General features: G+C 39.4%; 1 protein-coding gene across 1 annotated transcript in view; it reads right to left on the reverse strand.

Annotated features, from left to right (window-relative positions):
* Nucleotides 1-24,628, reverse strand: part of chchd6.L (coiled-coil-helix-coiled-coil-helix domain containing 6 L homeolog) — a 237,715-nt gene that overhangs the window by 165,019 nt on the left and 48,068 nt on the right. The window contains exons 5-6 of the mRNA XM_041590832.1: nucleotides 10,770-10,790; nucleotides 1,922-2,005 (exon numbers count right to left, since the gene is read on the reverse strand). Of these exons, the coding sequence (XP_041446766.1) occupies nucleotides 1,922-2,005; nucleotides 10,770-10,790 (105 nt within the window). The remainder of the gene's footprint in view (nucleotides 1-1,921; nucleotides 2,006-10,769; nucleotides 10,791-24,628) is intronic.

Genomic DNA, 24,628 nt, shown 5'->3' on the forward strand with positions numbered 1-24,628 from the left:
TCCATGTGTCTGCACTGAGGCCATTGTAGTGGTTCACAAAAGAGAGTAAGGCTGATTCAAGCATGGGGCTGATTTGTGAATGGGGCTGATTCTAAAGTGGGGCTAATTTGTGAGTAGGGCGGATTCAGGAGTGGGGCGGATTAGAGAATGGGGCTGATGCGAGAGTGGGGCTGATTCAAATGTGGGGCTGATTCGAGAATGGGGTTGATTTTAGTGTGGGGCTGATTCCAGCATGGAGCTGATTCCAGCATGGGGCTATATCAATAGTGGGGCTAATTCGAACATGGGGCTGATTCCAGCATGGGTATATATCAATAGTGGGGCTGATTTGAGCATGGGGCTGATTCAAGCGTGGGGCTGATTCAATTGTGGGGCTGATTTCATTGTGGGGCTGATTCGAACATGGAACTAATTCAAGAATAGTGCTAAACCAAGAGTGGGGCTTATTCAAGAGTGGGGCTAATTTGCGTGTGGGGCTGATTCGAGAGTAATGCAGAAAATCAGTCCAGTGTGGCTGTAGCTTTAGGCTAAAATACTTAAGAGCTAAAGTATATCATTCCAGTCGCTAACATCAATAGGAACAAAGATAATAGTAATTGTGGTGACCAGCAGAAAGCAGATCACAGCAGCCCGGCATTGTGTGCATAAAGATCATCCTGTTGTGTATTGTTTAAAACAATGATTTGAGAAATGGGTCTTGTTTATTTAAATACACCACTGCGTAATCCCAGTGTAATGAAATGAAGTTATATTTTTCATGGCAGAATGATGGAATGCATGAGGTGGTAGAAGAAGCAGGCTACAGATGTAGGGTAATGGGTATAATAAGGCAAAATGAAGCACGTTGTATAGTGAGCATACTAAGACAAAATGTTATAAGTATCCCCATATATTAGGTCAGTCCAGTTTGTTGCGTCCAGTTGTTGGCTAACAAGAGATGCTGAGATTTGTAGACTTGCAACAGCTGGACTGATCAAGGTTGTATTGTACGGTTTTTATATTTAAAAATGGGGAATGAGAGACAATTTAGAGCTAAAACCCATTAGCAGTGTCCCAGGCTTGGTGGGAATGAAAGGGGAGACACAAGATTGATGTACATCTACTCCTGGCCATGGAAACAATAAAGGTTTGTGTAAATGAATGAATGGAATGTAAGAGGCAAACTCAGAGTTGACAAAGATTTATTTTGGGGGCAAAGAAGCAGCAGGATTGTGTAGCAATAATAATAAGCAATAGAAAAGGCTGTGTAAAGGCTGACCCAGACTTGTTCTGGAGTAATGAAGCAAAGTTGACTGAATAGTTGGAAAGTCATAGCATGAGGCTAATATAATGTGTGAGCAAGGAAGTAGCAGAATTTAGTAGGGACAAATGGGTCAGGATTGATGCCATACTTTTAGCCTTTGCCTCAATGTGATGCTGGGACTTGCAGTTCTATAGCTGGAGGAAGGAGGAGGATGGAAACAAGTGTAAGCTAGAATGTATGGAGTGGTGTGATGATGCCCCATGTACTGAGGCTCCAATGAGCAGGCCCTGGGTATTTATATGTTGTTTGTGTTAATGTTTTACCTAACAGTTCTTTTATTTATTCCCTTATTCCTCCCTCTTTATTTTTTCTCTGTTACAAACAAATTATGTTTTTTTAGGACTTTAGGACTCTTGTGTAATATATATATATATATATATATATATATATATATATATATATATATATATATATATATATTTATGTATGATGAACATTCTCTGTGACGCACATTAATAAAGAATAATAAATATTAATACAGTTATACACACATACATATTAATTATATATACACAAAGTATTAAAAGGAGAGGGTTCACCAGCAAGCTCAGAACATAATCATGCAAGAAATGATTGTGCAGAAGACACAGGATTTTCCTCTCTTGAATAGACACTGACCTTCTTCTCAATGCTGGACAGCTGCTCCCTGTAGAAAGTGTTTAAGCTTTGCAGCTCTGCTTCTTTCTGCTCAAGATCCTTGGCCTAGGAAATATGGGGGGAAATGTTATATTCTTGCACCAAAAATAATTACTAATAATTTAAAAAATATAATTTTACAGCAGGATACTAATAAATGAACCTGTGCTCTGGCAGCGATGAGTGAATGACTCTACTCACTGCCAATATGTGCTGTAAGCAGAATATATGTCATGTTTTGTATTGGCAAGCAGTACTTTCTTCATTGACCTTCACCTGAGCACAGTGTGGCCCAAAAGCCCTATGAGCCATAAGCCTAAGAGTAACACAGTTTGATTTGTCATTTCTAGTGATGGGCGAATTTATTGGGCAGGCACAAATTCACAGCGAATGTCCAATCCTTGAATTTGCCGCGACAATTCCGATGCTGGCGACAATTCAGACGCTAGCGACAATTAAACGCATGCCCATTGACTTCAATGCGAGTCAAATTGCCGCCTGCAAATTGTCGCAGCATCAAAATTCTAGGGATGCACCAAATCCAGGATTCGGTTTGGGATTCGGCCTTTTTCAACAGGATTCGGATTCGGTCAGATTCTTCTGCCCGGCCAAACCGAATCCGAATCCTAATTTGCATATGCAAATTTGGGGAGTGAGGGAAATAGTCTGACTTTTTGTGACAAAACAAGGAAGTAAAAAGTGTTTTCCCCTTCCCACCCTTAATTTGAATATTCCTTTCACGAAGGATTCCGGGGTTCGGCCGAATCAAAAAAAGTGGATTCGTTGCATCCCTACAAAATTCACGTTTCACAAATTTTTCACCGTTTTGCGAATTTTGCAGGAAATTCGAGTATTTTTCCGCGAAGTGAAACTGGACAAATTCACCCATCACTAGTCGTTTCTCTTGGGTTGCCTTCAGTCCATTCTTAGTGGTGTTTCACTGGGGTAATAGCACCTATTTCAAAGGGATTGTTTATCTTTGAGTGAATTTTTAGTATGATGTAAAGAGTGATATTCTGAGACAATTTGCAATTGGTTTTCATTTTTTATAATTTGTGGTTTTGAGTTATTTAGCTTTTTATTCAGCAGCTCTCCAGTTTGCAATTTCAGCAATCTGGATGCTGGGGTCCATATTACCCTAGCAACCATGCACTGATTTGATTTGAATAAGAGACTGGAATATGAACAGGAGAGGTCTGAATAAAAAGATGGACAATAACATATACAGTGCTACGCAATATGTTGGCGCTATATAAATACATGTTAATAATAATAATAATAATAATAATAATAATAATAATAATAATACATTTGCAGCTTTACAAAGCATTTGTTTTAGATGGAAAGAGTTAGAAGAAAAAGTCAAATAATTAAAAAAAATATATAAAAAATAAATAATGAAGACCAACTGAAAATTTATTCAGAACTGGCCATTCTATAGCATACTGAAAGTAAACTTAGAGATGAACTACTACCCCTTTAATTGATTTGTTGTGTCTGTGGGTAACCAACAATAAATCAGCACAGAGTCAATCATAGTATTATAATATATTTACAGCAAATTCATTAGCAACAGAACTGTCTTTAAAGGTCCAAAAGGGGCAACTTAGCAGGAAACCTAGTGACACCCCACAAGCAGCAGTTGAATGTAGGAAAATGTAATGATAACAGATATAGCAGGGCAAGTCAAGAGATATTAACACTGGAGAGCATTTCATTCAGTTGCTTTTGTCCAAACAGACTGCCTCTAGTCGCACTAGACTTGCACCCAGTGAATCAGATGTGAACACCAGTTTGAACGCACGCTTCAGAAGGGACACATTACAACAATGGAAGATGCAACTTGCACCTAATTCATGTCAAGACACAGGCACTACTGGGTTCCATTTGACACATTATGAGCAATTGCAGTGAATGCAACTAAGAGTGTGGCCGTAGTTAGACTGGACTAATGAGTAAAAAGCTGCATTATAGGTAAAAAACTTGCAAATTGCGCCTGACAAATTAGGATTCGGCCTTTTTCAGCAGGATTCGGATTCGCTAAATCCTTGTGTTTGGACTGAACAGAATCCAAATCCTAATTTAAATATGTAATTTAGGGATGGGAAGGGAAATCACATGATTTTTTGTCACAAAACAAGAAGTAAAAACATTTTTCCCACTTTTTCCTTTCTGCCCCTAATTTGCTTATGCAAATTAGGATTCGGATTCAGTTTGGTATTCAGCCGAATCTTTCACGAAGGATTCAGGGATTTGCCTGAATCCCAAATAGCGGATTTGCATACCTCCCAACTGTCCCGTTTTCAGCGTGACTCCTGCTTTTGACAGCTCAACCCGCAGTCTGTACTAGAAAGTCCTCCTGACTTTCTCTACACTGAACAGACAGAAAAAGAAACAAAGTTTCTAACTTAATTGGCTTTTGGCAGAGAGCCCAGAACAGCTAACAGGTGCAAATAAGATACTTTTGTAACAATTTTGAGATAAGCAAATAAGTAATTGTAACAATTTAGATAAGGAAGTCCCTTAGGAAAAGTTAGACTCACAGCTTAAGGGCAATTCACCTTCTTTATCAAAACTGTAATAACTGGAAAAAAAACACAGAAATATGTTCAAACTTTCAAATTTAGTAAAATGAACATGGTGATTAGGGGGTGTGGCCACAAAATGGGCGTGTCCGCAAACATTCGGGGGGCTATGCGTGCCATATATTTTGGTTCCACTTTTTATTTCCAAAATGTTGGGAGGTATAGATTTGGTGCATCCCTAATCAAAATGCAAGCAAATTGTGACTGCTTTCAATAAACAAAAGGAATCCTGGGAATGAATTCCAAACAAGCTCCAAGAAAATCCCATTTACATGGGTTTATCCTATAGGCTAAAGCTCACCCACTGGGTATTTAAAGCAGAAGCCAGGATAATAGCTGATCAGATTCCCAACTACAGACCGGTTTCGCCTTTCTTGAGGCTCATCAGTGTAGTGACTGCTTTCAGAAACCCTAAAGGGAGCAATGAAAATATAAATGGGGTAATTTACAAGCGCAAGGACAGTATGCAAAGTGCAGTTTCTAACGCCTGTTTTACCCACTAATCAAGTACAGTTGTGCTAGTTCGATGCATGGTAGACTGAACTTTATTTTGTAAATTACTCCTTTTTATACAGGTATGGGACCTGTTATCCAGAATGCTTGGGACATGGGGTTTTCCAAATAAGAGATCTTTCTTTAATTTGGATCTCCATACCTTATGTGCACTAAAATTCATTTAAACATTAAATAAACCCAATTGGATTGTTTTGTCTCCAGTAAGGATTAATTATATCTTAGTTTGGATCAAGTACAAGATACTGCTTTATTATAACAGAGAAAAAGGAAATCCGTTTTTAAAAATTTGAGTTGATTAAAATCAATGGGAGTTAATTAGGAGTTTTCTGGATAACAGGTTTCCGGATAACAAATCCCATAGCTGCACATACGTTGCTCTCTACTGGCAGTGTGGTACAGCTAAAATCATAATACATTATTATCAACTATACGCAAGGCTTAAAAAACGACAACAAAAAAAATATTCCCCAACCTCGTGGCTGAAAGGGGAGCTATAAATGATTCCGTAGTGTTAACTTAAGCAAAAGCGATTTCATGGTATTGCGGCTCCGACTTCCCACGGAAAGACAAGTTAGCAGAGGATTATGAACATATTATAAAGCGCCAACGCATGCTGCATGCTGTGCAATGGAATAACAACACTCTGCAATGGAAAATGGAAACACAAAAATCGATAGATGGGAAAAAGAAAAGCTACTTATGAAAAGCTTGTCGTTCACTATAAATGTATTAGTAACTATTTACATGCATAGAAAAAGGCCTTGCATAGAGTAAGGACTTGGCTCTCTCATGGGGAAGTGACAAATATCAAAACTAATTTACTGCTTAGCTGAAGATTCCCTGAGAGATGGAGGATTGAACCAGAGGAAAAAAATCACTTTATTTTCTAATGTGTTCTGTCTGACAACAAGAACAAAAAAAATACGAACAATGTAGAATTAGTGGAGCGTGATAAGTTTACTTCTAAGATTAGATCTAAAGACTCCGCACCTGGAAGGATGCCGCACTATCCAACAGCAACACCCTGACGCTTTATGGCAGAGGATTCTGCCTCGTAGCCTGAACTTTTTAAGAGCTGTCAATGCATTGAGCTGAAAAGCATTGTCGCCATCACCGGATGAAATAGCCTAGACGTAAGTGCTTCCCTAGGGCTAAGATTTGTCTTTTGAAGGCTGGCAGGGATTGTTAGGGGAGAAAGATTGCATCTGAAGGCTGCCTGCTTTTCTCCTTCCCCCAGGAGCGGACTGGAATGGGTAAACAGAAAAGACTTCAAGAAGTTTAGGCTGGAGTGTATCTGGCAAGGAAAAGGCCCTGTCTGGCTTGCCGTATTTTAAATGTCAGCCTCATCTGACACTCAATGAGCCTGACACAGAATCCTGTAGAAATCCTGCAGGCGAGGAATGCTTGAATGGAAGGGTAAGGGCTAAAGATCACTTCAGCTCAAGGATGCCAATTCACATTCAGATCAGGCTGTGGGTGACTGATACCATTTTGGAAGGCAATAGTTGGACTGGACAGCTTTTGTAGACTTCACATTATTGTCTCCGTTCCAACATTCAGAAAAATGACTGAACCTCACAAGTCCTGTAGACCAATCTCAATTAAATATCCATCCCTTGATGGATCGATTTTACGATCAAAATTATAAAAAAAAACTGTACCAATAGGAAGTCAAACTCACAGTTATCTATCTGAATAAGAACAATAACAAGCAACATCCTTAGGGAGCTGACAGCTTTCTGGGAATGAAAGAAATTGTAGCTGGTAATAGCTGGAGGGCAGTGGTTTTAATATGACAGCTGTGAGTATACCAGACCTATGACATAGGCCTTTTCCAGATAATGGATCTTTCTGTAATTTGGTTCTCTATTCCGTAAGTCTACTAAAAAATCATGTAAACATTAAATAAACCCAATAGGGCTGGTTGTGCCTCCAATATGGATTAATGATATCTTAGTTGGGATAAAGTACAAGCTACAGTTTTATTATTACAGAGAAAAAGGAAATACTTTTTAAAAAATTGGATTATTTATATAAAATGGAGTCTATGGGAGATGGTCATCCCGTAATTCAGAGCTTTCTAGATAACAGGTATCCAGATAGCAGGTCCCATACCTCTATTATAAACATAATGTTGACTGAAGCTGATCACTACACACCAATGCCAATGAAAAGTGCGGCAATTATAAAATATTATGTGCTGGTGTATTGAACTTTAACTGGGAGAAAGAGTGAGACAAAATAATTCCAACTGATCCGGAAGTTAATTGAAAAAGTGTCTTAGAAGAAATTTTCCTTGATGTGCATCTTCGAATCCCTTATCTGCAAAGCCAATAAGTCCATTTCAAAGTAAGGACAAGTCATGCCTGTGATTCTCTTTCATTGTAGACAAAATGACCAACTGCAATACTTTGGTTGAAGTGACAGAACCTTTGTGTTGAAGAGGAAAAATTACAAAATGCAGCTCATCCTTAGAAGCTATGGGGAGAACGTTTGTGCTCTCTTTACATATGCACTTTTGGGAAGGTTTCCACTAGATGTTGGAGCATTGTTGGTGGCATATTCTTCCATTCATAAGTAAGAGGTTGGGCACTGATGTTGGGGATCAGGCTTAGCTTGCACTTGGTGTTCCAATTGATCCCAAAGAAGTTCAGTCGGGTTGATGGCTCTTGAGTAGGCCAGTTCTATCATCTCTGAAAATCCATTCCATTCAGAACTTGATGCATGGGGGCATTGTTGTGCGGAAATCGGAAAGGGTTGCCACAAAGTAGGAAGCATGGAAATTGCCAAGAAAGTCATTGTATAATATAGCAGCTCCTTTGCTGGAAATGATGGGTGTGGATAAAATACCAAATAGATGTAGAGGAACAGAGCACTGCAGAGCCAGAATAATATGTTAAAAAAAAGTCATAATTTATTATAAATCCATTAAAAATTACAGCAGCATCTCTCCTGTGGGGTTGCCCGCTTAACGCGTTACCGGTGTGTACCGGTAAGTACTCCCACTATCACTTTGTTGCTGCACTAAAATACCAAATAGCCAATGGCAATAATTAGTTAGGGTGCCACATACATGGCAAAGTAGAGCAACGAATATGCAGACACACCACTCAACATCTCTTCACTTGTATCTTCATATATTTTTGTTGGCCCCTCTATTTCTACTGTCCAGAAGGCAACAGGTAACATTCCCATTCCCTATAGAAGGTAGTTTGAAATACCGATGGTGACAAAGCCATAGGCTGTTGAAAACTCCAAGATCAGACAAACAGTAAAGTGAATTTCATTCTTTCTAGTGCTGTTTGGGTCAGGAAAAACTCAACACACAGTCCTGTACTGGACCTTAACCTTTACCCGACCCTAACGCGCAAAATGTTGTTATTATAGGACACACCCAACCCATACCCATGTCTTCTCGCGTTGTATGCTACTTCTGTGAGTGACTCTGGTTCCAAGATGGAATCTTCTGGAGCAATGGTGAAGGATACATACCCAGTATGACCCGCACCCAAACAATAGTTGGCCAAATCTTAACCCAAACCTGCCCAACGTGTTCCTGGTCAACAGCAGATAATTAATTCTTTCCTAATTGCTGGATTAAACCATTGTTCTATCCGAAGACTTCACAATATTTTTGCAGTATCCTATAAAGTAGGCAGTGGCTAATTTGCCGAGCAGTTAAAATCATAGAGCTGCAGCAGGCCTGCGATCTCTCCCGTGGCAGTGAAAGTGTTGCCAATCAAGAGGGAGGAGTTCTGGAAACTAATTAGTGCAGGCACGTGTGCATCTGCATATGCTTTCCAGGACCACATGCCTGTATTTGAGAAGTGTAAATATTTCACTGCACTAATGATTCATAATAGGCACTTGGGGCTTCTCGTTTTTGTCTGAGGTTCAGTCTAATTTCTGTGTATGTTTTTACTTCTGCCAACAACAAGTCTTACAAAACAATGGGTAGAATTATTTGTTTTTTCCTTAAACAAGCAGTGGAAGAACTGCAGCGTGCCTGGTGCCAGCTCCTTAGGAAATGGGATGATATAACCACGTGCAGGCACCAGGATGAGATTCTTAAAGGCCACATTCAAGATTCCGAGTAGGCACCTAAAAATACTATCATTCAGTGACAAGAAGCTGCAGACAGCGCTTAACCTCTCCGGCTGCAGAAAGTCGCCATTAGGAAAAAAGAGCAACATTTAATGAATATTATGTATGCAAGAACTCATTATGCAAGATAACCTGTGATCTCCTGACTCAGGATTCTAACCAATAGGAAGGTGCTTCTGCTTAATTGTTGCTTGATGTTTGAAATGTGTTAAGAGGTCTTAAAAACTGGTGTGTGCAATTAACACTCTTACATTACAGAGAGCTCCTGTTTCTTTTTCCCCTATTTAAAACATTTTTCATATAAAAGGGCTTATTTGATTTGTAGCTTTTCTGTTTTTTCTTTAATACTGTATAACGTGCGTGTTCATATAAAGAAGAAATACGGGCTAAAATATATTTTTATTGGAACTGTGTGTGGTAAAGCTTTCTTATTCTCCATGCACCATTACTGCACACATTTTCTCAGAGTGCAGTAGGTGGCACTCTGGATTTTTAGATCAAATATAAAACAAAAGTATTGTGCTATGGCAGACTAGGCAGTTTGATGAATACAAATATACGAGTACAGGTATGGGATCAGTTATCCGGACACTCATTATTCAGAAAGCTCAGAATTACGGAATGGCCGTCTCCCATAGACTCCATTTTATCCAAATAATCCACTTTATAAAAAATGTTCCCTTTATCTCTGTAATAATAAAACAGTACATTGTACTTGATCCAAACAAAGATATAATTAATCCTTATTGGAGGCAAAACCAGCCTATTGGGTACATTTAATGTTTATATGATTTTCTAGTCAACTTAAGATATTTTCTAGTAGACTTAATAATGATTCTAACTGATGCCAATGGGAAATGGCCAGCAACGGCACAAGCTCTTCAATCCGAACTCCTTGTGGGTCAAGTTCATAGAGTGCCTACTCACAAAATATCAAGCTTTAGAGTGTGTCTGTTGTGTACAAACAAAAGGGCACCAGTAAGTGATCCACTTAATTCAGGATTGGGGTTGAGATTCAACGAATGCTATTGCCTTTCAACCAGTGAATTAACTCCATTATTGACTCCAGTTGTGGATACCTTTCAACATTCTGTGACCACATCTCTAAGACCCCAACCACTAACTGATAAACCCTAATGACAGCACCATCAATCTAGAAACAATGATGGTGTGTTATTATTTTTTTAGGCCTATCATGATTATTATCAATAAAGATTCTATTCAGACTTCAGTCAAATTAGTTTGAAGAGGACATGCAATTGACCACGTCTTACAAATTATAGAATTAGTGCAACCCTCAAACTGCAGAATACAGTAGAATAATAGGTCTAGTTTGGGAGTGCCCCGGCCTGTGTGTCCTTTATTGTGGTAAAATCCAAGCCCCCTTTTGTACCGTTCAACTACATTTCAAAGCAGCCTTTCCACATGAGCAAGGAGCTTCTAAAACCTCTTGCATTAGCTAAATGGCATGTTGATAACAAGCTAAAAACCGTTTAAAGGAAAATGGAAAAGAAAAAAGGAGGGAAGGAAATTAGAGGGACTGACTACAGTTTCTACCAACAGTCCTCACACAGTGACAACATGACAAGTGAAATAAGCAAGAACACAAGCCAAAAGGAGCTTACCCATTCATCCAAATCCGCAGGCTTTGCAAAATGAAAAAAGGGGAGAGGGAGGGGGGAGAAAAAGGGAAGGAAAAAAAGAAGAATGTCAGTGATTTATTAAGCTGGAGTTTCTTCGGCACAAAGCTCTGCGTGCACCAACTGTAGAGAAAGCTCAAGAAACGAGGAACATTAGAGCAGTGAGCGGTGACTGTACTGTAAAGCTTCACACGTTGGGGCAGAATTGGCACAGAATATTTTACAATGGCTCAAAGCATGTAAACTGGGACTATCAAACTGCAGGTGCTGGGCACAGCGAGCATAAATGAAGGTTCTCACACTGGGACTCCACATACCTCATGCATTTTTATTCCTAATTCTTGGCGGGTGGCGCTTTTCCCCTTGGTTCTTAATGGCTGAGTAACAAAGAGTGACATATCTAGAAGGGCAGCATTTTGTCAAAGCCTCTACTCAAAGGGTTGGCTTTCTATGTTTAGATCGTTTGTGCTTGTGCAGAAACGTACCTGGTCCCAAAAACTAGGCATTCCATTAATATCAAGAAAATAAAATCAAAATCTAAGCAGTCAAAGGAATATGGAACTAGAATGCGACTTTAAAATGTATTATCATGAAGAAGAAACCTAATACAAGATAAATATTAAAACAAATCTGAAGACTAAATGGAACTCCCAAGCTGCACCATGTATGAACACAAATAGTTCACCTTCTGTTGTCCAGATCTTTGAAGTAACATAATATTATAAATGATAATATGTTAAAAAAGTCAAAATTTATTATAAATCCATTAAAAATTACAGCAGCATCTCTCCTGTGGCGCTGCCTGCTTAACGCTTTTTGTGAAGCTTGGCTGTGTACCGGTAAGTGCTCCCACTATCAATTTGGTAAAATACCAATTAGCCAATGGCAATAATTAGTTAGGGTGCCACATAATTGGCAAAGTAGTGCAACAAATATGCAGATACACCACTCAACATCTCTTCACTTGTATCTTCATATATTTTTGTTGGCCCCCTCTATTTCTCCTGTCCAGAAGGCAACAGGTAACATTCCCATTCCCTATAGAAGGTAGGTTGAAATACTGATGGTGACAAAGCCATAGGCTGTTGAAAACTCCAACATCAGACAAACAGTAAAGTGAATTACATTCTTTCTAGTGCTGTGTGGGTCAGGAAAAACTCAACACACAGTCTTGTACCCGGCCTTAACCTTTACCTGACCCTAGCGCACATAATATTGTTATTGTAGGACACACCCAACCCATACCCATGTTTTCTCGCACTGTATGTTACTTCTGTGTGCAGAAATGAACCTGGTCCCAAAAATTAGGCACTCCAGAAATATCAAGAAAATAAAATCAAAATCTAAGCAGTCAAAGGAATATGGAACTAGAATGTGACTTTAAAATGTATTATCATGAAGAAGAAACCTAATACAAGATAAATATTAAACCAAATCTGAAGACTAAATGGAACTCCCAAGCTGCACCATGTATGAACACAAATAGTTCACCTTCAGTTGTCCAGATCTTTGAAGTAACATAATATCAAAGGTCTCGGTTCAATAAAACTAAAGACCAAGAATGCAGTAGGCTAAACCTAATAAGCTTCACGCTGGATTTCCAAACCATGCCCCTTGCCTGTAGGCCCAGTACCCAAACCCAAATATTCTGAGGGGCTTCAACCTTCATAATTTATAAAGCAAAGCTACTTCCACCACATTCAGGCCTAGAAAGCCCTTAGAACTTGAGTTTAAATTTAATTTCAGGTCCCCTCATCTCATATAAAGCTTAGAGATGCAAAAAATGTTGCCATTGTCAGCCATCCTGTAGTCCCACCAATGTCCAAGGCAGTCAATAATTGAATACCCAAAATAACAGCAACTTCCACCAAATTCAGGTCTAGAAACCCCCTCAAACTTATGATTAAATTTATTTTTAGGTCCCCTCTCCTCATATAAAGCTTAGAGACACATAAAAATGTTGCCATTGTCAGCCATCCTGTAGTTCTAACAATGTCCAAAGGCATTCAATAAGTGATTACTCCAAATAACCCCTAATTGGCCTTAAAACTGTGAACTGTTTACTGACTGTAAGTGTACATATAAGAATAAATCCTGCTTTCATGCTGCCCGCACCAACCATTTACAGCTTTGGTCTCCCAGGAGTGAAATCCATACAGTTTGGGGACCTCTACTGTTAATCTTCTGGGCACCGGGATGGCAATACTAGTTCTCTTGGACAAAACAATGCCTTTATATAGTTACAGAACTCTTCCATGCCCTGTAATATCCTTTATATTTATAGTATGAAGCCATTAACCCTTCTGTATAAGTCTTGGTATCTTAATCATTTATTATTTGTTTGCTTATATAACATCTCAATAGTTTCCATCACTCTATACATACATTAAATTTGAAATGACAGGAAGATGAATATTACATACACTGACTTGAGGGCAGGGGGAGGTTTGAATGATAGTAGAAAAGTCAAGACAGAAAAAGGTAGGATTTGTCATAACGATTATTTTAAGCGAAAATGGCAATAACCTGTAACACATGAATATGGAGGGGATTTCATGAAACTGCAGCATTGTAGGGAGGGCATGGATCAGCGGTGATTCCACAATGTTTATTAAAAATCCCACTATGCAGTTTACAAAATACTCTATGCAGAATTAAAATTGTTCAGTAGTGCATCAAATACGAAGAATCATGTTGACATCCATTTTAATTAGTTGAGCTTCTTCTTGTATACTATTTCATCAGACTTACTAAAAGCCAAACAAACAGTACAGCTATGCATTAAGACTCTATAGGCTGTATCAAGGTCCAAAACAAGGGTTTATTCACACAAGTTCCCCTAGATATGCTCTATATATACAGCATATTGTACATGTCAGTGTCATTGCACATACAGAGCTAACAGACTATTCAGAAGGCTTTAGCTTCATTTTAATGGGGTGTTTTAAACAGAGACACATAAAACGAGAAAAGGACTAATCTCCAGGGACGTTACTCCATGAGCATACTGGAAATCAAGATGGATTAAGATTAATGGGGTTGAAAATATCACACCGCATTGTTTGGGGAAAAACAGAGGCTACAGATGAAACAGTTTTTGTTCAGACCAAGTATCCAGATTTTAATGATGACTTTGACCTTCTCTTATAATAACAGATGAATATTATATAAAAATGATTTAGATCAAGTTTAGATGAAGATCACCTTCTTTTTTTCTTTCTCATGTGGAGGTGCCCGAGACATATTAAGGTCTAGGAGCTTTGAAGGAGAAAGGATATACTCTATGGTTTATCAGTCTCAGTGTATTTCTAGAGATTCTAATGGAAGAACCAGAGAGATTAGGGTGAAAAGGGCTAAAAGGAGGCAGAAAGCCCTTTCTCTGTGCCATAAATGTAGTGCCTTTTTATAGTAGGATATGGATATTCCTATAAATTATCACTCACATATTGGTGGAGACATGTTAATTACTTTTATCCCTAGTGGCTCTGGATGCAAGTCACCAAAGGGACATAAGGGAAGAATTAAATGTCTTCACCAATAACTGAGAGATAAGGGTCAGGGCACACGCTCAGATTCGGGGAGATTAGTTGCCCAGCGACAAATCTCCTCTTCTTCGGGGCGACTAATCTCCCAGAACTGCCTCCCACCGGCTAGAATGTAAATTGCCAGCTGAATGGCACTTGGAGCACTTCATTTTCCGAAGTCGCGCAAAGTTGCCTCACGAGGAAACTTTGGGCGACTTCGGTAAACTTAGCGATCCAAGTGCCATCCCACCATCTAAACGTCTTCCCTGACCCTAATACCTCTCCATTTTGGTTTCAAAGAACAAGAAAAGGTTGATTTACTGGTGTTGCCAATATGTTAAGCATCCCACAGTGAATTCAAATTTCTTTTTTTTCTTTTCCTGCAAGCCCAAGCCAGGGTCATCTGGAAACAAGGGAAGAGAAGCAACGCTGGGTTGGTGCAGTCTTTTCCTAAATGGAGCACCAGCCTGGGGAAAGAGCAAATGGATTAACTGGGGGATGTCTAACATATTGGCATCCTCCAGTGAATCCACCTTTCACTAAAGCAACTAGAGTGCTCTCTACTAGACAGACACCAGGGGTACTGGAGGTACTATAATAAAAAGTCAAAGCGAACAACTGGGCAGACTACATTGGGCAATGACATTATAAAATAAAATAGCATAAGAAAAATAACAATGTTTTTATATATGGCTTAGTCAACCAAACACTGCAGTTTTTAGCAGTCTGGTTACCCTTTGTACTTGGCCAAACCAAATTCAAACACTGATGTCAAGTGAACTTAGACCACTGATCAAGGCAGGTAATTCTTTTTTTGTAAGCTGCAATCTTTATTTTGTATTTTCATTATTTGAATATGAAAATAACGGGTTGCATTCAGTAGAGATTACTGTTCTACCAGAGAACTACAATTTAATGGAAAATTTGTGTGTAGTGCTTGGAATTTTTCAGCAGAATACCCATAATAATAACATATTTTGATAATCACTGATTCACTGCCTACATTTCATAGGAGATTCCTGGAACACTGCTCTATTACTATTGACACCAGACAGTCTTTTAGCAGTTTAAACCATGTAGCCTTTCAGCAATTCAGTTTTTGAATTTGCATATTAAAGAGCCCTGAAAAATGTCCCCCCTCCCCCCACAATTTTTATTTAGACTATTAAAGGCATTTTGTTTCTATCAAAGCATAGTTGTATGATGGGCAAATGACTGTTTACGACAATGTAAGTGTCCATAAACAGAGAAAGTACTAGGTATATAATGTGAGGTGCCGGTGTTCAGAAGGAGAGAACAAGAACATTATTTTGCTGACGGGTGTAACAAGGCAGAAAATGTGCAGATTATAAATGAATCTTTGAAAGACATTAAGCAACAGCACTAAATTTTACAGGAGCGCAGTTTGAGAGTGATTCATTACTACTTTGCATCTGTGTTCTTTTAAGATGTATAACCACACAAAACCCACTCTCATACTCTGGGAACCAGGACCTCAAGGGTGTTAACCATCTCGGCATCAGAAGTTAGGCTTGCTGGTTTGTGTGCGGCTCAATTGCCTGTCCTTAAGCACTTTAAACTTCAAATACAGCCATAAGCACACAAAACCATCAACACTGAGGCACAATTAGTTTAGTATTTGGTTCTATAAATGAAGACTATATCCTACAATGATAATTCTTCATACAACAAAAATAAACAACACTATATATATATATATAAATGTATAGAGCAGTGGTTCCCAAGCTGTGAGGATGAAGCCGTGGCAGGGAGGTCTGAAGACCAGTGAGAATTGAGGAAAATAGTCATTTCATCTCTTAGATACACCTGAAAGCCCAACTTGAAGGGCAGTTTTTGAAGTATCTAGGACAGTGTACTTTCTGTCCTAGATATTTTTTTAATCTATGACTGAAGGACTGATAAGCTGATATGTTCCTATACCTGTACTTATGTCAAGAGGCAAAAGGGGTCCTGGCCAAAGGTTGGACCTTCGAAAGGGCCTTGAATTGAAAAAGTTTAATAACCACTGATACATGAGTAAGTGACTGAGAGTAGGTGTAGAGAATCAGACGAGTGCAGAGAGGAAGGGAAGAGGAGAAATATGGAGAAAAAGTTGAAATGGGGGGAGTGCAGAAGAGTAGAGGAAAGAGAAGGCAAACTGAGGGAGAAAGATGAAAAGAATTGAAAAAGATAGAGAATGTGAAAAGTGTAGAGAGGAAGGACAGAGAGGCTGAAGGAGAACGATGGAAAAGAAAAGACCAAGTTGATTGGGGAGAGTCAAAGAAGAAGAGAATGAGAATTTGGGAATGAGATGAGTGTAGAGAGAAAGGGGAAGGGAATAAAGAAGAAAATGAGAATGAGAAGAGTGCAAAGAGAAAGGTGGGAGGAAAGAAACAAGACTGAGAAAGAAAGATGGAAAAGAAAAGATAGTTGAAAGTGAGAGAAAATAAAAAAAGTGCAGAGAGGAGATAGAAATAGATTTTAGTTTTGCCCCAAGGCATCAAATGGATACTGTCATGGGAAAACATGTTTTTTTTTTCAAAATGCATCAGGTAATAGTGCTGCTCCAGCAGAATTCTGCACTGAAATCTGTTTCCCAAAAGAGCAAACTGATTTTTTGAAATTTAATTTTGAAATCTGACATGGAGCTAGACATATTGTTAGATTTCCCAGCTGCCCTCAATCATGTGATGTGTGCTCTGATAAAATTCAGTCACTTTTTACTGCTGTACCCTCCCTCCCCCCCCCCCCAGCAGCCTAATAACAGAACAATGGAAAGGTAACCAGATAACAGCTCCCTAGCATAAGGGCTGGCTGGTAGATCTAAGATTGAACTCAATAGTAAAATCCAGGTCCCACTGCGATACATTCAGTTACATTGAGTAGGAGAAACAACAGCCTGCCAGAAAGCAGTTCCATCTTAAAGTGCTGGCTCTTTCTGAAAGCACATGACCAGGCAAAATGACCTGAGATGGCTGCCTAGACACCAATATTAAAAATGTAAAAAAAATACACTTGCTGGTTCAGGAATAGAATTTTACATGGTAGGGTGAATTATTTGCAGTGTAAACAGTGTAATTTAGAAATAAAAACTACACCTTAAAAATCATGACAGAATCCCTTTTAATTTTAAATGGCTTTAAATAACCTATTAGTAACTGTAAATGTGTATTTGGTAAGTGGGTTCTTTTTTTTGAAAAGCAGTATTTTGGTCCACATGTAGGGCCTTTATTGTGCTTCATAAATATTCTAGGCAGGGAACAATAACAATCAAATCCTTGCACCTTTGTAAATGGCAAGGCAGCCATCTCCTAGAATTCTGTGCTATGATAAGATTGTATGTGAAAAACAAGTGTACCCTCATGGAAATGTTTATTTTCTAGGCATGCGGGCACAGAAGTTGCAATTTGGCTTTTCATGTTTCAAATCTGTGACAAAGTTCCATTGTGTTTTGTAGAGTGAATGGAATGATCTTACAGAGGCTGCGAGATCAAGGATTCCTAATTAATCAATCAGGCGTCATTTGTCAGAGTGAGTTAGACAAGCAGAGAGGGGGTGGATGAGTTCTGTAGCACAAGTGCATCTCTCACAGAAGAAATAAGTTCTTTTCACAGAGAACTTTCTGGGTCTGGTGAGCAAGGCATTGTGTGCAAAAACCACGCAAGTCTTCATCGGCACAGCCATCGCCTTCTCCCTCCTCCACCTCATTTATCATACTGGCACCAAGAGGGGTCACTTAATTATATGCAACAAAATGCTGTTACCTCTCTCTCTCTCTCTGTTTCACACCTTTCCTTCATTAGCATGTCAGCTGCTTTGCTGCCCATAAAAATTCATAAACCTTCACACCTTTACACTGAAATGAGGCAATTGGTGGTGACAGAAGGGACTCTCCCTGCCGCCTCCCCCCCCCAACCCATTCCCTCTCCCCCCCCGGCTAATTCCTTGTTCAAATCTGTGAAGCACAAAATTGCCGGCATTTCAAATTAAACACACAAAAAGGGAGAGAACCTTATCAAATCAGCATTAGCATCAGCCCAAAGTCTTTAAAGGAAATAAGGCAATGAATTATAACAGACTAAGGATATAAAGGCTGCAAATAATGTTTACACAGGCAAATGGAGAGTTTAATTGAATTTTATGCAAGTCAGGAATGACCTCCCTTGCCCAAAGTGCTTGCACTCTATTGGCTGAGACCCTGCGCATGAGTGCCTGCTATTTATTCTCAGGGGTTTATGTAAAAACTCAGTGACTTCCATGATATCTGTCTAACATCTCTCCTGTTTGTTAATGATCTTTTATTTTTGCTTTTGTCCAGGAGCCCCAGAATTAAAATTCTATGGACAATTATATATGTAACGGATGTACAAATTGCAGCCTTCCAGAAACCCAACAGCCTTTGGAGACTGAAAGAGTAATTATTCTCCAACAGCCAATCAGAATGAGGCAGCAGGGAGAACAACAGTATGCTTCAAACCATGGCATAACCAAAAGCAGGATCCCCAATACCTCAATGGGGTTAGATCAGTGATCCCCAAACAGTAGCTCGTGAGTAACATGTTGCTCTCCAACTCCTGGGATGTTGCTCTCAGTGGTCTCAAAGCAGGAGGTTATTTTTGAATTCCAGGCTTGGAGGCAAGTTTTAGTTGCATAAAAACTAGGTGAACTGCCAAACAGAGCCTTAATGTAGGTTGACAGTCCACATAGGGGCTACCAGATGGCCAATCACAGCACTTATTTGGCACTGCAAGAACATTTTTCATGCTTGTGATGCTCCCCAACTCCTTGTACTTCTGAATGTGGCTCACAGGTTCGAAATGTTGAGGATACCTGGGTTAGATGGTGCTTATTGTGCCACCATGTGGCTAAATTCCTCCTATGGGACTAGCACAGTCTGTAGCATTCTGAACCCACCTACCTACCGATACCCATACATTCCGGGTGCCTGGCACCATAAAATTATAAAATTGCTTTTTGGGGTAGAAAAGGTTAAGTCTATAGCAGAGCTGCCCAGAGCTCAGCATGAAGGAACTGCAAGCAGGCAAAGCAACTAAAATACAGCCTTATGATTAATTGGCCTTTTTAAATTGCAATTATGTCATTCAACACAACCCATGAACATTAATTTACAATTTGCAGAGTGAATAATTAAATAATTACCAACTTCTTCGGCACAGTCCACACACACATTTGTTTTTTGTTTGTTTTTTTTAATATATTTTTATATATTTGTTAGTGATTTCCCTATTTTCATTTGATACAGATGCTTTCCAGATAGCAGCTATTCTAAACAGAACAGAAATTTGGTAGTGAATAAATGGGAAATAACCACAGTGAGGGAGTAGAATGGAAAGAAACAGCTGCCGTGCATGTGACATTTATTCAGTGAATTAAATATTTATACAGGGATGGGATCCATTATCCAGAAACCCATTGTACAGAAAGCTTAGAATTACGGAAAGGTCATCTCCCATAGACTCCAATTTATCCAAATAACCCAGGTTTTTAAAAAGTATATCCTTTTCTGTGTAATAATAAAACAGTACCTTCTACTTGATCCAAACTAAGATATAACCCACCTGTAATTAATCCTTATTGGAGGCAAAACCAGACTATTGGGGTTCATTAATGTTTAAATTATTTTATAGTAGACTTAAGGGGCTGATATATCAAAGGTCGAATGTTAGAGGTTTTTTTCCTCGAATGAACTCGAAAGACCTCGAATGACATTAAATTCAAATAGTATCTTATTTAATAAAAAACTGGATAGTCTAAAACTCAAACGAATATTACCAATCGAATTAGACTAAACTCGAATCTGCCATTGACTTCTACATGGACGAATATTACCAATCGGATTAGACTAAACTTGAATCTGCCATTGACTTCTACATGAACTCTGCATATTTTAGGTGCCGAATTTGAGTTGTTCCCAGTGTCCAGGTATGATAAATCTCGAATTTGAATTCAAAATCGAATTTGAAGTTGGATTATTCCCAACTCGAATTTGTGAGTTTTGACCAAAAGTCCAATACAAAAATTTGAATTAACAGTTTGCACCTTATAAATCTGCCCCTTAAGGTATGAATATCCAAATTGCGGAAATATCCATTATCCAGAAAACCCCAGGTCCCAAGCATTCTGGATAACAGGTCCCATACCTGTACTGTATATTGTCGTCACCGGGTAACTGACAGAAGCCCAGAGCATAGTAATGGGCAAATAAATTCGCCAGACACTAATACTGCAACGAATTTCCGCATTTTGCAGCAAGCAAATTAATTTTTAAAAAAATTGTCGCTCGTCAAAATTATTCAGACGTTCATTGACTTTAATGCATTTGGACCAAATAGTCACGCATACAAAAATTGTTGCTCGTGTGAAAATTATTTTTCCATTGACTTCAATGCATTTCGTGAATTTTTCGCCGTTTCGCTAATTTTGCTGTAAATTCTTACATTTTTCGCTGAAACCGCACAGATTCCCACATCGCTAGCTGTGAATCAACAGAAAAAAACATGGGGAGCAACTGGGACATGTTTGGAGGCAGAAATCTTCATTCATAAGGGATGCGGTGCCCTTGTTTCTATATAAAGTGTCACTGCCTTACACTATAGTTCCAGTGTCCTATGGCTTGGTTTGACATTACTCTTAATTTTCCCATGTGAATCAGATATTTCTAGAACAAGAAACCAGAATGGCAGTGAGGTTTAAAGGGCAAATAAAATGATGTGACCAAACAAGTAAAAGACCAAGCACAGCTAGGATAAGTGTTGCACTAAGCACAACTGAGTAACAAAATGTCACTGGGGCTCATTTATTAACACTAGGCAAATTTGCCCATGGGCAGTTACCTATAGCGACCTATCAGTGATTAACTTTTTAAAGCCAGCTGCGAGTAAAACAATGTGTGCAGCAATTTGATTGGTTGCCATGGGTTACTGCCCATGGGCAAATTTACCCAGTGTTGATAAATAACCCCCAATGTTTTGCCCCCTTTTAAGCTTCCTGTCTGTGTCAATTTAAAAAAAACCTTGTTCCCATTTACCAGAATTTGTGTAGTTAGCACAATATTGACTTTATGAGATCGCAAAACTCATAAAATATTTTAATTACCCTGAATTATTTATATTTATGTATATAACCAGCTATAAAACTCCTCTACATCAGGGATGTAAAACTTGCTGCAGCACATTACGAATCCCAGCATCCACAGCCAGATACTGGGAATCCGTCCCATCAGCTGGGGAAGGGGTTACACAATCCTGCATTAGTTGTTGAGATGTCAATATTATGCAGCAAAATGTTTATGACATTAAAGTGTAAATAAATGAATAACACAAAAACATTTCAGCCTGTGCAAATGAAATCAAAATGCATCACCCACAGGGGCCTTGATGCGGCACACGTGACATCACACACATTTATTTCATTTATACTTACTCATTTATTATATTTATGTTATGACGATTTTCTTTATGTGCAAATGTAAATGTTGTTCAGCAGCCAATCGGCTTCAAGATGTAGACTAGTATAAAATGATTGAATGGAGTTGGAATCTAAGCCGGAGAGATGACATGTAGTGGCTGCTCAACACAACAATATTGGTCAGACCAAGCACTTACTGTTGCTGCTTCTTTGTGGCTCAGTTACGACTGCAGACACAAGTGCGGTTGTGATACAATGGTCACAAGTGTAGCCCATAATGACAGTATTCAATAAATTCTAATGTCCAAACATGCTCCTTGAACTTACTTATATCCACCCAAAGAACTCTTTGCTGAACTGAACGCAAATGCGTCTAATGATGCAGAAGATGCAATTGTGCTAAGAGGGAAAATGATGCACTGTGGGTAAAATAAATGGCGATTTGCATCCAAAATTGCAGTTTGACCATATATGGTGAATAAAGTACCTCCTCTTGCAAAATATAAGGATATTAATAGTTACCTAGGAGTTACATGACCATATAAAAACATGAGGCCGAAGGCTATGTCAGGCTTTATTTAATAGATGACAGATACAGTTGATGATAGATGGATAGATGGATAGATGGATAGATAGATAGATAGATAGATAGATAGATAGATAGATAGATGATAGATAGATAGATAGATAGATAGATAGATAGATAGATGATAGATAGATAGATAGATAGATAGATAGATAGATAGATAGATAGATAGATAGATGGATAGAGGCAACCTTATGCGTTTTGTGTTGTCCTTACGTGTTTTTGTGGTGTTGTAGGCTGATATGATCAGTCCCTCTGCTTTTTGCAGAATCTACAGATTGCCAGTCCAGTTGCAGGGAGTCAGTTTCACAAGTTGCATGACGCTAAATCGGGGTGTTAGCCAGTAAGGCAATATTCATGGAAATTTCCCAGTGAGGGGGGATAGGGGGTGCTGGGCATCCAACCAAACAATCAAATAATACACAGCATGATAAAAAGTAGAGAATCCAGAAGGGACTGTCCATAGCAATGAAATATTACAAGGAGCTTTATTGCCAGGCTGGAGACAGCAACAGCAAAACCCAAGCAGACTGAAAATGGAGCAGCAGATGCCAATCAGAACGAATACGATTAAATGACACATTAGAGAACTAATTATTATGAATGTATTAAAGATCCTTCTGGGGGATGATGAGTGTGTTTTACACGTTCCCCCAGGGAAAGGCTGATGTCTGACAGAACACTCGGCATTACCAGTCTCAGAAGGGACATGCACCCAACTGGGTCTGCCCATGGGCTCATTACAAGCTCAGCCCTCGCTTCTACAGCAAGAAACTGGTTAAGACTCAGTATGGCAGAGAGAGAGAGAGAGAGAGAGAGAGAGAGAGAGAGAGAGAGAGAGAGAGAGAGAGAGAGAGAGAGAGAGAGAGGACTTCCAGTCTGGCATTATTGAGTTAAGTGATGATATGCTGGAGTGGAATCAAATTAGGTGGAACAGAACCAATGTGCAGGGAGAGACTGAGACTGCAATCAACAGCGGTTTGATAACAGTCACCCAGGCTTGGCTGGTGTATTAGTTATGGAGACGGCGAGGAGCGTTGCAACCACTGAGCAGCACCTTGCAGGGAGTACGGGGTCAGGGAGGTGATAATCAGGGGCTGCAGGGGGGCCCAGGAGGAATAGGGGCCCCATGAAGGCATTAATTTATATATAAGGTCAATAAATATTGGTAAAACAGGTCATCCTCTAGACATTTTGGGGGCCTGAAAAAGTATTTGCTGTGGGGCCCATTAATATCCAGGAACACTTTTGAAATAGACAGCATCAGACCAATGGAAATTTTCTTAAAAAGCCTTTATTTGAAGGGCTTTATTCAGACGCAATACAGCAAGTTTCAGGCTTACATTAGTCTTTCCTCAAGCTTGAAGCCTTAAATGTTGCTGTATTGCGTCTGAATAAAGCCCTTCCAATAAAGGCTTTTTAAGAAAATTTCCATTGGTCTGGTGCTGTCTATTTCAAAAGTGTTCCTGAATTTCAACTGCTAGTGGCTGCCTGGGGCGGGCACCTAACAAGACTATTCATGTATGGTGAGTGCTGACTTCTTATCCTGTGCCAATTAATATCCAGTTACACCACTGATGACGAAGGAGGAAACGGGGCAGGGGGGTCCAGTGGGGTAACACCAGCCCTGGAGTGCCTATATAGAACAACAACCCTGCCAATAAGGTCATCCCATAATCAATAGTCAAGCTGAATCAATATCTGATTGAACCTGACAAAATATTGGTAAAGGAGTCCATCATTAGCACCCAAGCCAGCAGCTAATATTGCCCATTGTCACAGAAAATATTGAACAGAACATCCTTCTCCACCTGTCAACACTCCTAATAGTAGTGCAGAAACTGTTTGCTATTGGACACATACTCACTAGTATTAGGCGCAATAACCAGGGTCAGACTGGGCTGGCAGGGCATTGAGAGAAAACCCAGAGGACCCCAACCCCCATGGGCACCCCTCTGTCATTATGAGGTTGGCACAGGAAGGAAGTATGTAGTGAAGTGGGAAGAGGCGTGGGGAGACATTTGCAATGGGGTGTGGGGTGGTGAGACCTTGAAGTGGCAGACTCTTTGGGCTCCAGACACCCCAATCCCACATAGACAGAAATGGGTGATTTGTTTGTCAGTTGTGCCAAAATGTTCCACGTGCCATAGCCATTAAGCTGGCAATACATTCCCACATTTAATTGGCCGACTGTTTGTGCATGTATGGCTAGTGGGGGGCACTGTTTAGATTGGTAATCCTGAGATCCTGGTGGTTACCTTTACACTCAAAGCCAATAACAAATAAGCACCCAATTAAATATTTAT

This window comes from Xenopus laevis, chromosome 4L (assembly GCF_017654675.1).
Source record: "Xenopus laevis strain J_2021 chromosome 4L, Xenopus_laevis_v10.1, whole genome shotgun sequence".
NCBI lineage: Eukaryota > Metazoa > Chordata > Amphibia > Anura > Pipidae > Xenopus > Xenopus laevis.